A 16,516-nucleotide genomic window follows, 5' to 3' on the forward strand; every position below is an offset into this window, starting at 1 on the left:
TGCAGGCTCTGTCAATCATAGCCAGGGGAGGTGTGGCTGCATTGAGCAATGAAATTACAGGGGAATGATCTATACACTAAAACTGCTTTATTTAGCTAAAGTCATTTTGGTGACTATAGTGTTCCTTTAAGATTGCCTGTAGTGGGGGCGGGGCTTGCCCAACAGGGCGAGCGGTCGCACAATATCAGAGCTCTGGGAGTAAACCTGACGAAACAGACCATTTTCAAGGCTTTAAAACCTCTAATGCCTAAACTTGGACTACCTAAAGCCAACAGACTCCCAGCTCACCCATCTGACGGTCCGCGAGGTAAATGCTGCAGGACGACTCACAGAGACATTAACGCGGCCTAACAGCGACCTGGCTGCGCGGGTCTGGGAGAGACGGCCGATCCCTCAGCCTGCGCTCCAGCCTGACCCAAAGCAGACTGCCCTGCTTACCCTTAACCCCCCCCCCCCCCCCCTGAGTGCACCTCACCAAAATCCGTGGACCAAAATGGCGCTGGAACACAGCACCGAGAAGCATGCGAGCCCTGCTCTGACCTTTTTGGCAACATTCAACAAAATATGTGAAGCCTTCTGGGAGCGGCTGAGGCTCCGAGCAGACCAACTCCATAAGCCCACAGGCATGGATTCCGCACGAAAGAGCACTCACAAGCTTCCTCATCCCCCACTGAGGGGGCAAAAGAGGCCGCGCTGACTGGGGTGGCGAAAACTACCATTAGCACCCTCCAGGCGGCGCACGAACACTCGGCAGAGGAGGCCGATAAAGAGAAATGCCGGTGAGAGACGCTGGAGCCAACTACCGCCTCGTACTGACTGCTGAGCAGGAAAGGGGCCACAACAAGAGCAGGACGGGTCCGAATCACCGCAGAGGCCGGACAGGCAGCTGCTTCAAGACACAGGAAAGAGGTACTCACCTGCAGTACCTGGCAACCTAGCCTCCAGAAGGGGTATCGGCTGACCCACCTAGCACATCCAGAGACTCTAAACCAAGCGACCTACCCTGGGACTTACAACCCACGCAGAGAGTCACTGGAGCAAACCTCCCTACGCCGACAGCATCACTATACCCTGAGAGACTATCACGGGTCAAAAGGCAGGAATTAAAATGTGTTAGCAATATTATTAACCGATAAATCCCCAACGACACAAATGATTTAGCTAATCTGTTTTATCTGCCAGATAAGCCTGTTGCCACATACGTATCACTGCTTGATATGCTTAGTGGGGCTAGCACTTACTCAGTATAAACCTACATGCCGGTGTCCAGTTTCCATGCATGCTACCATCCCTTAGCAATGATACTTACCTGCTATTAGACCCTCCAGGCTTAAAGGTTTTCACGAGTTTTCAGCTTGTATTACTGCTCTACTTCCCGGTATAGAGTTACCCAGGCTAGCCATGCTGTCAGAACACACATCACATTAAGTTACAACATAGTTACCTACATGAGACCCACCATGTTATGCATGCTAATGTTGCTGTTTGCCACACTGGTGACTTACAACTAGACGTACATACCAATCTTGTTTATTCTCATATAAAAACAAAATGTGCCAATACTAAATGCCATTTATGTGAAATAACTTGTTTTAATAGGCTTGTATTATGCTGTTGTGGCATTGTCAGCTTGTATGTTATCTTGTGCACAATAAAAATAAAGATTGCCTGTAGTGGCTGCCTGGCTTCCTGGCTTTAAAAGGAGTTTAACCCCGTGAAATGACGTTGGACATCCTCACGATTTGCATGAAGATGTCCGGCATCTTCAAAGTCCCCATAGAAAATCATTGAGGTAGGCCTCATGCCTGCAGCATGATCTGTGCATGGGCATTAGGTTCCACCCTCGCTCTGATGTCAGAGGAGACAGAGCAAGTGCCGAGGGACCTCAGTTCTGGAAAGAGGCAAGTGTAAAAAAGGATTTTTAACCCACTAATCACCGGGTGGGGGGGGGGACTAGGTCCAATTTTATATTTCAAACGTTATAGTGTTCCTTTAAACTTGGTATTTTTATAAATGAAGGTATCCTAGAACCCTATGCATCTCCAGTTTTAATGTGAGCGCTACAAAAATGTATGTGCGGTGGTTGCTACTGAAACTCACTAGCCGACGCTGCTAGTGCTGGGTAGAGAATATAGGAAGGGGGGGCTGACAACACTAGGTTCAGAAGTGGGCATGCTGGCAATGAAGTCAGCATGTCGGCATCACCGAGGAGGTATGCCTTTCTTGGCTGAGCAATCTAAAGCAGAGAAAATCAAAGATGACACCAGGAGCAGCAGAGGTAGGACAAGAAGTGGGTGTTACGTGAAGAGTAGCACCCATAAAGCTCTGAAGATGGCGGCACTGGAATGGAGTGGAGGTGAGCATATCTTGATATTTTAAAATACATCATGTATAGGATACTGTATTTGTGATATGATGTATTCATTGTATTTTGCGATTTAAGGTAGGCTGATTTTTACATTAAAGGTTCACTTTAAAACTGGGTGAAGTTTAAACACAGGTTTATAGAAATGAAAAGAAGAAAAAAAAAATCAATAAGATAAAAAAAAAAACAAAAAAAAAAACCACAAAACAGAATGTCATGAGTATCACTTATTAGAATTTCTGAGTGTGCATTATACTGCAATATTCTCTTAAGAACACAGTTGGGCATTCATAAAGCATGGACAGCCAGTGGTCCTTCGGAACTGATTTGAGAACCACTAAGTTATATGAAGGAAATAGTTGTATATTCTAGAAACAAAAAGATAAATAAAATCCGAAGAGACTTAACATTCATTTTATGTAATTTACAAATTAGATTAGTACACGTGAATTTATATTGAACTAGATGGCCATCAAGTAAACTATACATTACATGGTTGTGTTATTTACTCACTATGCAACTGGTTTATTAAAGAGACACTATAGGTACAAAAACAACTTTACCTTAAAGGGAAACTCCAGTGCCAGGAAAACAATCCGTTCCCTTTTCCTGGCACTGCAGGCTCCCTCTCCCTCCCACCCCCCAATCCCCAGTTGCTGAAGGGGTGAAAACCCCTTCAGTCACTTACCTGAGGCAGCGACGATGTCTCTCGTCGCTGCTTCCTCCTCCGCACCGCTCCTCCTCCTGACTCTGTCGGCCGGTGGGCGAGACTGATCCCGCCCACCGGCCGAGGAGACCTAATGCGCATGCGCGGCAATGCCGCACATGCACATTAGTGCTCCCCATAGGAAAGCATTGAAAATGCATTTCAATGCTTTCCTATGGGGAAATGAGCGATGCTGGAGGTCCTCACACAGCGTGAGGACGTCCAGCGACGCTCTAGCACAGGTTTCCTGTGCTAGGAACCAGGAAGTGCCCTCTAGTGGCCGTCTAGTAGACAGCCACTAGAGGTGGAGTTAACCCTGCAAGGTAATTATTGCAGTTTATAAAAAACTGCAATAATTACACTTGCAGGGTTAAGAGTAGTGGGAGTTGGCACCCAGACCACTCCAATGGGCAGAAGTGGTCTGGGTGCCCGGTGTGTCCCTTTAATGGAGTAGTTTTGGTGTAAAGATCATGCCCATGCAGTCTCACTGCTCATTTCCCTGCCATTTAAGAGGTAGACTTTGTTGATGCAGCCCTAGTAACACCTTCCTTGCATGTGACTTACTCAGCCTTCTTAAACACTTCCTGTAAAGAGAGATCTAACATTTAAACTTCCTTCATTGCACATTCTGTTTAATTTAGAATTTCACAAAAGTGATTTAACTTGTAAATGACAGAGAGCTGAGCAGTGAGACTGCAGGGGCATGATTTTTACACCAAAAATGCTTCATTAAGCCAACGTTATTTTGATACCTATAGTGTCCTTATAATTTTTATAGGTCAGGGAGGCACGCCTCTTTCACTTCTCTAAGAAACATATCAACTTTGCATTATTGCAAAGTTTATGGTGCAGAGAGAACACTGCACCCAACCTCAGTTCCGAGAGAGGCTTATAAATACAATGATTTGTGAAAATTGTTGCAGTTATAACACCCCTCCTAGAGCTGTCAAATGGGCAGCCAAAACTCTCAGTACAATGCTGGCTGTGTCAGTTGTCTATATCATACGTGCAGAGACCAAACCTCTGCCAAATGTCCCCCGCAGTCTGCAGCACTACATGTGCTGTGTGTAAATTGGTAGCAGTATTAGTGTAGCCGCAGTCTGTTTATAAACCAGTTCCACTTATGCTGTGTAATGAATGGAACTGCTTATCTAGGATAACAAAAATGATCCCATATTGTCCTAGTGAACAGAGTTTTATGGGATAAAAAGAAAGAGATGATTCTGAGTGGTGGAGCCTCTTCCTGGCAAGGAACAATCTACCAGCTACTGACACTAGCAGTATAATTAGGAAATTTAAAAGGCAAATATTCCAAGCACCATAACCACTACATCCTGCTGTAACGATTATGGTGTGAGGAATATCCTGGTACCCTACAACTGAAATCTGCCAAACTATTTTAGAACAGTTTGACAACTTACTTGGGTCCCACTGTGTACCTGTAGCCCTGCTTCCAGATTTTTCATAAAGAAGATCCAGTAAGCCCAGCAGGCTGTAGAGGTTTTGGTGCTTTTATTTTTTATAGCGCAGGCACATAAACAGAACAACGGAGCATGGTATTAATACACAGTGTATAATAAATAACACAAAATAAGTATTATGATTCCTACAATAGGGAAGTCCAGGATAGTGATGTGAGCAGTGACAGTAACTGAGGGATATTAAAAGTGAACTTGGAGTAAGGGTCATCACCATGTGGGGGAGAAGGAAGGTTAACCAACATCCAAATACTGTTAAAGAATATTATGCTGGTATAGGGGAATGGCCCCGAACCCCTTCACTACCAAGAATATTTTAAATAATTTTGTTTACAAATTGCATTGCAGACAAACGGAAAAATATGTAGTGGCGCTGGCTATGGTGTTAGGAGCATACTGGCCATATTTCCAAGTAAAGTAGCAAACCGTTTTGTAAAGGATTGCCCTCTTACTTGGTTCCACGCCAGTTGCAGAGGGTCCTCTATGGCTGGTGATGTACGTCCGGCAGCACTGCATAAGCCAGATGCCAATCTCGCCAACCATTCACTGGCTGAGAGAATCAACTGGCAGCTCTCAGCCAATGAATGCAGCTCTGTGCATGAAAAATACACAAAAAAATGACATTAGATTCTCAGCTTGGGCTCGCTATGAAGCTCCAAAAATGCTGCCAGCGGCAGATACACCTTTGGCAGCAAATCACTGAAGTGCCCATGGTGCTTGGAGTAAACATTTAAGGAGCTCCAGAAGGTACCATTTATTTTTGTTTTGGCCTTTTATCTTTACCATACCTCTTCAGACATCTGTCCCATCTGGTTTGTGGAGTCGGATTCTGTGCCAGCTTCTATGGCCATATGAAGCAGTCCCTGAAGATTTTGCCGATGCGGCCTTCCCTCATTCCCTCCATCAGCCATGGCAAATCCTTATCTACTCAAAACAAATAGATAAAGAAAACAATGTACTATTATTACTCCAAGTTACAATATGTTGGCATTTCATATTTATTTTTAGCATCATTTGTAAACCAGCATTTACATATAAAAGTGACTTTGAGTCCTAATTTGCTCTTTTCTGCTACAAAAATGTCTCCATTAAACCTTTTTAGCATTTATATTAGGATATACGTACTAAACAGTAAACTCTTCGAATTTGAAAACTAAAAATTGCAGAATTTAAGCAAAAGCAGTCAAATAGTGACTAAAAAGTAAAAAAAAAATAAAAAAAAATAAGAGATATTCCCTCAAGTTTTATCAAACATTTTGCAATTTCCTTCTCTATTCACGTTTTAGTATTACTCTAAAACTGTCACATTGAGAAACCCCTCTGTGAAGAAGAGAGTGAAAATAAATATTCTTCATGTTGGCCTTAAGTTAAATTCGTTTTACTACAATAAGATAACAGATAAAGATTTTCTATTTTGATAGCTAGGGCTCCATTCTACTACAAATACCGACATGCCCTGCTTTTAGCGCTACTTCCGGGTCACAGCGTGGCTTTAGAATTACTGTTATAATAAATAGACAAATCTGGGGAGATCTGACACAAATCTATGCAGATGTTTTTTTTTTTATTATTAATTGGACAATGAGGATATACTGCAATAAAACACGAACTCAGTATTTATAATTAACAGATGATAATGATTACCAAACAAGGGGTTTCAAAGTACAGACATACATCTGCCATGCTGGAATTTAGAACACAAACCAATGAATCCCACCCAAAATATTATATTATATGTACAAGCATATAAATATATAGTAATAAATTAAACCAACACATAATTCTGCTGTACCCTGCTATTAGCTCAATGATTAGAACGTTAAGGATGTTTTTTAGAATACCTTTGGCTTTCTAGATAAATTATTTTGATCAGATACTCCTTGGATCCTGCCTTCTGCTGTGGGAACCCCGATCCTCTGTCAGTCAGTCTTATTCTCAGACAGCAAGCAAGCTCTGTATACTGTATATAAAGTGCCTGATTATTTCCAGTCACTTCCAGAATCTTCTTCCTCCTTCCGTTTGTTTCTAGATTAACGCTGTTTTGTAAATACTGCGCCATCTGCTGGACCCTTTGCTAGCTTTATGGTTGCCTTTTCTTGTAATGGCTTCTTTGTGTAAAGCAAGTTAGGGAATAAACTCTGAAACAAGTAAATACTTTACAACTAAAAAGATAATGATAATTAAATTTGACAAATTAATATTATAACAATAATTTAATGTTACTTAGTTAATAAGGCATTTTAAGGCCACTTTCATCGCTTCCCATTTCTTTTCATGTTTAGCATGTTTATAAACAACATATCTTCAAAATAAAAAAATAGTAATAATGAGAGTTATGTATAAAAAGTCTGCTTCAAAAAGAGTTAAAGTTCTAAAGGTAGAACAGTTACCATGGAAACTGTCAGGGCCATTCCATTGGTGACACTGCCTCTTTCCCATGTTTGCACCACTTTTCAGAACATGACACCATAACCCCAACAGCATAAAAAAAGTTAATATAGGGCTGCCCCCCTCTGCTGTATCTTCATCGATAGACAGTCCAGCTTATAATAGCAACATTAATAATAACGAGCTGCTAGATTAATCAGGAAGTTGATGGGTTGATAGATGGGAACTGCTAATAATTCATTTTTTCTGCAGCATGTGAATCTACCAATTTTTGTGGCGTGTTCGGGTTTGTTCCTGCAATAACATAACTTGACAGAATACTGGATCTATCACAGAAACAAGAGTCCAGACTCAAACACGTATGGAAACAAAAATGACTTTATTCGTAAAATTATCAGGCCTGGTGTGAGCAGTTAAAACAGCATAATCTCTGTATCTTTCATAGTTAATAAGTGGTCCTGGGACTTCAGTTTGCTTCAATTAATCACTTGATTTATTTATGAGCTATTTGCGTGCTGGCTGCAAAGTTTGAGAGTTCTGTACTTTGAGAAAGCCTTTTTGAAGGAGAAACGCGTTAGTGTTTTTGCTAATTATAATGTTTTAACAGTTTTTTCTATTTTAAATAATAAAAAAAGTAGTTTCATTTTGTAACTTCGCTGGAGCTACCCTGTTTTCTTACCTTGGAGCTGGACCACTTATTCCTTTGGTGGGGAACATACCACCTGGGCACTGTGGACTAAGCAAAACTGATATTTTGCACCATGGCAGTGAGTACCTCTCCAATATTTTATTATATGTTTTATTACCAACAGAGAGCACTATATTTTTATTTCTTGTTTTTATTTGCATATGTTTACTACTGGATTGCCTATAAATGAACAAGCTATGTAAGTGAGGATTATACCACTTACAGCTGCTTTCTGGCAACCACTCGGAGGCTCCATAATTTGTGAGTGCTTCTCCACTTATATATTTTACCGTATCCCTATTCTCTGATATACTACACTAGAATGGGATTTATCTTTGTGTTTATTTTTCATAACCTTTAGTCAGTAAACTTTAGTGCACTTGCTACTGGACCGCAAGAACACAAAGGATATCCAAGGTGGGGATTGTACCCCCCAAACGGAAAAAAATAGAGCTATTTCAAGCTCTATACACTATGTAAGTGCATTTATTTTATTTTTCTCATCTATGTATGCTAAAGTTACTACACTTTATTTGGCACTTCTCTTTTCTTGCATATTCTCCACGATTTCGAGAGTCTGGTTTGCGTTTACTAAACTGCCGACACCATCCACAAATACGGGCAAGAAAGCTGACATTTTTACATCTATAAAAAGCAGGTGAATGTGTTATGCAAACATGCCTTTTACTTGAATAAATTGTAGCAGTAAAAATGTGAATCATATATCATTGATGAATTTCTAACAGACAGAATTGTTCTGAAGTGAATGGGAACTTTTGTAGAAAGTAACCATATTAACCTTAGATGTACCTTTATTAACTATCCAAGCAGTAAAGCTAGGGTAAATCCGGTGATTTTCACCAGTTATTGCAAATCCAGATGTATAACCCTGAAATCTCTTTTGATCCTTTTTTTTTAACTGACAGTGTAAAAAAATCTGATATAAGTTACAGAATAATGGAATAGGGGACAAGATCAGAATATGCTTTTATTTTACTTGTAAGATGTAAAAATTTTGAAAAATTTAAAGGTTGGGGTATGGACTGCTGGGCACAAGGGGTCACTATTTAGTCCTGATCACCTGGATGATGGAGGGAGACCAGATGTGCACTTACTCCTTTATTAAAGGAACAATCTTGTGGCGAAACCAACCTCGCCACTGGGCATTGGAGAAGCCTGTTTGCCCGCCTCCTGCCTGCTGACTATGGCCCCTGGGAGATTTGACCCTTTAAATACAGTATTTGGGCATATTGTATTTTATTATGCTGCTGCTGGCCCTTTAAGAACCATCTGGGGACATACTGTGACTTTTGGGAACAATGCCCCCTTAAGACTATGGCCCTTGGAAGATATTGCCTGTTAAAGAATATTTTAGCAGATTGGATTTTAAAAGACTTGCTGCCCCTTTAAATTGTATTGGAGCAGTTCTGCAGCTTTAATTGGATACAGCCGAAGTGCCGAAGTAGTCAAAGTGGCCGCCATTCGACAAATGAACACGTGGCGGCGGCCATCTTTGTTCATTCGAACGAGGTCAGCGGTATGTGTAGCCAAATCCATGTAACTGAAATCGGCTACACATTTCAACGAACACCGCTGACCCTTACCTTCTCCTACACTCCGTTTTCAGCTGCAGAGACTAAGTCCCGTTCGGCAGTTTAAACTCACTGCTATACTAAGCTAAATGCACGAATGGCCCCATTTTTCTGTGTAAAATAGACCGACCGCACAGCCCAAATCTATGGAACTGTTTTGGGCAGGAAAATGTGCCTGTCGGTCGGTCACAAAGGACTTCCAGCTAACTTTTGTTTTGAATATGTTTATTGTTATCACATGAAGACATCGCAAACCTGCGATTAAGCGTAATGTTGCCTGCGCAGAGGCTCTTTATATGGTTAATTGCAGTATTGCCTGCGTAGAGGCTCAGTGTGCTGAAAAGTAATTTGTGAATACGCTGGTGCCTACGCAGAGGTCCAGTATGATTTTACAGGATGCCAATCATCGGTACTACCCTAGCATTTAAGTACAGTGCTGCACTGCTGGTCACCTTGTGAGTCAATTATAGCCACTGGTAATCTATCTTACATATTGAATGGGAAGCTTAAAAATAAAAACGTACGTTAAGAGCAAATACAGGCGCAACTAGGTGCTTTAATCGTTCGGTGCGGCAAGCATATATGGCAGAGGTATTGCACCAGTTTGGTTATGATAAATCTTGTCAATTAGTATTATAACAATGACTGATTAATAGTGCCATATGAATGCTATGAAATATGTGTACAAAAAGAATAATATCTATTAAGAAATTAAATAAACTGACTTTTATCATGAGGGGCATATACAGTTTCAAGCTGCGGTGACTTACTATTCGATGCAGCTGTCTGGTTATTAAGTATGCGGTTAAAAACGACTTTACATCCTATTATGCAGCAATCAGTTAGTATGTGTAAAAATTGTTACTGAAATGAATTACCAGGGAGCTTTCCCTTTGTGAATGTCTAACAGTTTAGGCAAAACGACTCCTAACTTGGTAGCCAAGCCATTACTTAATTTACCGCCCTGTACTGCGCATTTTAGCTAAGTATGTATATATTAAGGAGCAGTATATCGTTTAGCAGTAATAAAGGATATGAACCTAGACAAAGCTTATGCGTTTTTCAAGCAGTTAGTATGTGTGCATCAATAAGTAGTACCTATCCTTGGCCCCTAGCGACGTTATGGCATAGCATTGTAAGCTAACATGGAAAAAAGTAAAAACTTAACTTGCGTATAAAATGTTTCTGAAATGAATTACCAGGGAGCTTTCCCTTTGTGAATGTCTAACAGTTTAGGCAAAACGACTCCTAATTTGGTAGCCAAGCCATTACTTAATTTACCGCCCTGTACAGCATATTTTAGCTAAATATGTATATACTAAGGAGCAGTATATCGTTTAGCAGTAATAAAGGATATAGACCTAGACATAACTTATACATTATTAAACTAGAATCCGACATGTTCCGTTAGTTCCCCACGGAATTGGGAGCTGATGCAATGTTCAAGTATGGGGGTAAGAAGGCATATCTTGATGAGGTAACTGTACATTGCTGGAACATTATGTCGGCTTGCGTGTCCGTCTGTGGGGAGTCTCTCACTGTGTCACCATCGTACTGTCCTTGGGTCGCCAGGCCTCCTTTCGTCCCCCCTGAGCCGACCCCCGCCAGCCAGCCGGGTCCCCCGCGGCACTGTGGGCACTCAGGAGCGCAAACCGGCCTTTGGACCCAACCACAAAATCCGCGGGTCGACCGCTCCCTGCACCTCCCCAGCTGCACGTGAGTCCACTTGGAGCGCGCACTCTGCTGTCTCACCCGCTGCCGGCCACATTTTTGGCGCTGGTGGCTATCCCCCCCGACCACCGGTCCGTCGGGAGGGGCAGCGTTTGTCCTGCCCCACCGGGCTCGCGACATTAGGGACAGAAGTTCTCCGGGGACCCCACAGACCCGGAGGCCCAGGCGCCCACTCCACTAGCTGTCAGGGGCCTAGCCTCGGGGTCCGTCCGGTGCCCGGAACCTCCAGGGCCCGCACGCGGCGCCCCAGTCAGCCTCCCTCGTGTAGTCCTCTGTGTTCCCTCTCCTGTGGGATAGGTCTGCAGGCGGGCCCCTGTCTGGTGGCCTTTGCCTGTGTAGGGGATCGTGTGGACCCCACGCGGTATCTACCGCCCTGGAGTGTGTCGTCCCCATACGGCCGGGATTACCCCCACCGGCCGGGGGGGAGCGGGGCCGGGCCCCCCTTGCGGCTTTTGCTGTCCTCAGCGGAGAATTGCCGGGGTTTAGACGTCCCTGGCCTGTTGGGCTGCTATCCGTGCTACTACAGGTGCCGTGCATGTCCAGGCTTAATTTGGCGCATAGGCCCGCATTAGGAGTTTCGATGTTCCCATCTCGGTACCGGGTTCAGTGTGGTATCGTTAGGTAGCTGATCTGTTCCTCTTCAGTAATATGCAGAGGGATCCCGCTTTATTGTATTTTGTGCGCTGTTTTTAGCCGTTTTCCTGGGCTCAAGGCTGGGAGACATGAGGTGCTGCTGCCATTCAGCTTGGCGGCCCGGCCCCGCCCCCCAGCTAACTTTTGAACTAATGGAAGGATTTGTCTGATTTTTGAGTATGTTTATATTTCAAGTACGCTGATAAATAATATATAAATATAATATTTTTATGAAGATTTTTATGAAGATTGGATGTATATTTGTAAAGTTATAGTACATATATAAAAACTGTATTTTTCCTGCTTGTGATTATTATGTTAACCCATTGTGTACCATAATTAGATCACAGGCAGAGGGGAGGATTTTGTGTGTAATTGCTGAGAGTGTTTTCTGTAATGTACGTGTGTTATTGGTTGCTCTGTAAAAGCCTGTGGGCAGTACTACGTTTGTGGATTGGGAATAAAAGAGGCTGTATGTGCCAGTACAGTCAGTTCTGCTTGACCCCAAAACGAAGTGTTGTCTCGTTATTCGGGGAATTGGATTGTATGCTGATTGCCAGGAGTGTAAGCTGATTGTATGATTTTCCTGTTCAGCTGTTTACAGCATTCATATGCTTGAGAGCATTTGTATGCTTCTCCGGTTCGGTGGTTGTGGTATCTGCTGCAGTGCTTGGAGTCCTCAGGAAGTGCTAGGAGCATCCTTCAACGGAGGTACCCAGTTGGGGTGCCCGTCGATCCGTTACAAATCTAAACACTACATGCCGATGCAATGGTTACTTTGTCAAACTGTTTACAAGCATTTGACAAAGTCAGGGGTCATCAAGGCTCCTGCCCTCTCTCACTGGAATTGCTAATGCAGAAGTTCCAGGATCCAGGAGTGGGAAAGTTAGGCAAGTGATTGCTTCAAAAATTTCAATATACACAAATGAAAAATAAATTTAAGGACTATAAAAAATGTTAGGAATACAAATATGTATTCCTAATCCTATAGGCCCTGATGAAAGTTAAGGTTCCTGGCCCCCACTTTGTGAAAGAAAAAGGCAATTTTACTTACCTTTTCTCCCTCGCAATGCCATTTTCCATGCTGCCATCCACCCTCCTTGACTGAGATTTCGCGATCGAAAGCATTGTGAGGCTAGTGTGCATGATGCACCAAACATATGGTCTCAGATGTAAAAAGCCAAGTTTTACTCCGCTATTTCTGCGGATACGCCTCTAGTGGCTCTCGGTGTGACATCCAGTAGAGGTATTTAAACACGGCCACTAAAGCTTTCACATCTGTCAAGGTGCCTTTCTAAAATTTCGGATCCTGAACTACTAGTGATGCCTAAAACTATATAGAGTATATAGACACAAAAGCTCTGTTGACTGATCCTAATGAGAATCTCACCAGCCCAAGGCTAGAATGATTTTTCTAGTTATAGGTGCTTGTGTAATTTAAGGGTGATACTATAAGAAATCCTAATCTTCATGTGCAACTGGAGGTCAATTAAAGTCTCCAGGATGGGGTTTGTCAGAAATATCCCAGGAACACTGACCCCATCTGGATTAGCCAGCATGCCTTCCTGATGTGACCTATCCTTCTCCTTGGTCCATATCATCATCTTGAATATTGGCTGTGATAAGATATAAACAGGGACCTGTAGAGGGAATCCACAGAGGGTTTGTGTGATTAATTTAATAGGTCTTATTACAGTTATACAGCTGGCTTTATTTTGTGAACCGCCTCTTAATTATTGCCTCCTTTAGGACGAGCAAAAATCTCTGTATTATACAAATATGAAGTCAGTTCAAATGAAATTAAGTTCTTGATAATATTTTACACTTTGAGTTCTGTCTAATTCTGCTCTCAGTCAATATATCAAGGAAACAGCTCACTCAGACACAAAGATCAGATCATGGTGCATAGAAGAAGAGAAAGTTTGGTTAGTTTGTGGATCCTATGGAATTATACATTTTGAGGTTAGATATTATCAATATGTCTTTGTGATATACCTTACTGTGTGGGTCCTACAGCAATCTCACTTTATCTATATCCCCTAGATTTGTGCACAGTTAAAACATTGGGTTTTGCATAATCGATTAGTGTAAAAAAAATTAAATAACTGTGACAGTCAAATCAGGGTTAGTTCACGTGGCATTTTTACCTGTAAGAATTATACCCATGCACCTGTTTTGGGGGGGGAAATGCTTCAGATGAACCAAAAGGGGCAGAGAAAGACCAATCGGTGTACTACAAAACCTATTAGTTACAGAGAAAAACTAGTAACAAGCATCTCACAGGTGATATGATAGCTTTATAGAAATATATACAGGTTCAGTACGTGTGTGCTAACCTGTTCTTTAGAGGGATTATACAACAGACAAAGTGGTCATCCACTGAGATCGTGAGAAAGCATTTTCGCTTACAGCAGAGGAAAAGATTAGTTACAATAAGAGCAATAAAGATGTGAAATTCTCTCTCCAAAGAGGTATTACCAGGTTCTGTAGATATTGTTTCCAATAAGGTCTTGTTTTTTATTCTTATATATAAATATATTGTGATTTTTTTTTTTGTTGTTGTTGCAAAAACAGAAATTTTGCAAATTGTTTAAGAATAGAATTAAAAGAACACTATAGACACCCAATACTCCATGAATTAAACTTATGGATTACACCTGATTCTTAATCTAGCCCCTATCAGAGCACTGGATTTAGGAAAACTTGTGGACACACTGGTTTTAGTTTGGTACATAAGGTACCTGAGACCATTAGTCAGTGAGACTCCCATGACAAAAGCAGTAGTTGAAACATTGTGGAATTGTAGATTATGCTAGCTTTAGTGTACCTATAATCTTAATTTTATTAATGACAGGAGGCGAATATTTGCTTAAGTCTCTCTTTACTAGAACTCCACAGCAGCAAAAAAACTCAGAGAGTAACAACCAATCAGAAAACAGTAAGGAGTCCATATAACTCCCTTCTCAACATTCCATTTCCTCTTTCAAGCTGCGATAACAACACAGACAGAAAAAACATAACATAACAATAACAGTCCATCTCCAACAGATAACGACTCTCTTAGGATTCTTCAACCGAAGACCTGAACATGAATCCTGGGAACTTTACACTGAAACGAGATAAAGAAAATCGAAAATTGTGATTAGCCAATGAAATGTACGTATAAAAACATGTAGCCAGGGGGCGGGGCCGGACCGCCGAGCTGGACGGCAGCACAAAAGATCTGCTCCTGCAAAAAACAAACTTTTCAGCCCTCAAGCAATGCTTTCCCAAGTACACACTAACCAGCAAAGGTGGCCCTCAACGGGCGGAGGGCACCGGATCCGGGGCGAGGCTGGCTCCATAAGCTTTAGTCCCCTGGAGGAGAAATCTACACCACTACAGGTGAGGCCTACTCCGGCGGTGAGTGGAGCAAACGGCCGCTGCTCCACTATCCTGCCTAACGGTGCTCGGAACCAAGAGGAACTGGCCCTGTTTCCCCCCCTCTGGACCGGTGGGGGTAATCCCGGTCCTCACCCTGGGGCCCCAACCACAACAATCCATACCCGGCCCAAACATGCCTCCATCCCGATCCGCAACCCAGGCACTTCACTCAAGATGGCGCAGGCCATGTGTGCCAGCGCTAAAGTCGGAGGGGTCGGGAAATATATCCCCGCAGTCATAACAACCAGCGCGGAGAGCAGGCAAAGGCTGACCACGCACCCACGACAGCCAGTCCTAAACAGGCACTACAAAGCTACCACACAATACCTACCTCGGAGGCAGATCCAGAAAAGGCGGGAGAAAGGGAGATACAGGAGACCAGCGCAAGCCAAACGGCACAGACCGCCTGACTTACACGAGCGACACCCTACTCTCCAGATACACCAGAGCTCCGGTTCCTCAAGCCAGAAGCCGCACACCAATCTTGGGCTGTCATGCAGCAACCCCCAATCAGCCCCGCAGGAACCGCCGCACTCCCAACCGACCGGACAGCTGAAGGGACCTCTGAGACATGTGGAGCGGTGAGGGGTCCAGGGGTGAAAACTCGAAGACGAACTAGAAATGCTTTAATTAATGCCTTACCTACCCTAATTGTGGTATTTGATGCATTTACGTTCTCAGTTTAAACTATAATATTTGTTAATATGTCTATATATAACGGCAGGCTCAAAACTATATTGTTCTTTAAATGTCAAGCCTGGTTTCTTCTGCTATAAGCAATCAAGAATTGTGCACCATTACTTCGACTGCCACACCAATGTCTTACTATGTCTGCTTCTGAATTGCTTAACTAGGTTGTCGAGACAATGTAATGATATTATACCTAGCTAGAACTACAGGAGAATATCGAGTACTCAGCCCCCTATGCTAGGTTAACTTGACTACCCAAGCAACCCCCAACCTGTACCGCCTAAAGCAAAAGCTAGCATAAATCACACAAAAGTTTAACCTGGTTCACCTCAGTGGTATCCCCAATTATACGAACACCTGGGGCTGGCTCACCTGCCTCGCTAACCAGAGCTCCATGTTAAACATCTTGTTCCCTATTGTGGTTTTCTCAGATTTCATACTTACCAAGTATGATCTCTGCCAGAGAATAGACCGCACCTATTTGTCAGACGAGGTTTGTGAGCTAAGCATCTAGGCACTGTGTAATGTGTTTTTTTCTTTCATAGTTTCTTATACCAAAAATAGTGCAGTACTCTCAACATGTAAAGTAAGCTACCTGATGACAAATTTCAATGTTATACTTAAACATGTCCTGTCTATTTGTGAACCTGACAATGCGCTACATAAAATAACGAATTAAAAAAAAAAAAAAAAAAAAAAATCATACCAAACTAAGTGTAGCCAGGGTATCAGCCAGCTTTACCTTGCTAACATGTTATAACTTAGATTGCATTCACTTTTATTTGTATTTTTATTTCCTTTGTTTAGAACACCTCAAATCTA

At 42.4% G+C, this 16,516-nt stretch overlaps 1 protein-coding gene across 1 annotated transcript in view; it reads right to left on the minus strand.

Moving 5' to 3' along the window:
* The window catches only part of HSPBP1 (HSPA (Hsp70) binding protein 1), a 75,292-nt gene that overhangs the window by 32,401 nt on the left and 26,375 nt on the right, over nucleotides 1-16,516 (minus strand). The window contains exons 2-3 of the mRNA XM_063437210.1: nucleotides 6,391-6,687; nucleotides 5,338-5,473 (exon numbers count right to left, since the gene is read on the minus strand). Of these exons, the coding sequence (XP_063293280.1) occupies nucleotides 5,338-5,460 (123 nt within the window). The 5' untranslated portion in view covers nucleotides 5,461-5,473; nucleotides 6,391-6,687. The remainder of the gene's footprint in view (nucleotides 1-5,337; nucleotides 5,474-6,390; nucleotides 6,688-16,516) is intronic.

This window comes from Pelobates fuscus, chromosome 11 (genome assembly GCF_036172605.1).
Source record: "Pelobates fuscus isolate aPelFus1 chromosome 11, aPelFus1.pri, whole genome shotgun sequence".
In the NCBI taxonomy this organism is placed as follows: domain Eukaryota; kingdom Metazoa; phylum Chordata; class Amphibia; order Anura; family Pelobatidae; genus Pelobates; species Pelobates fuscus.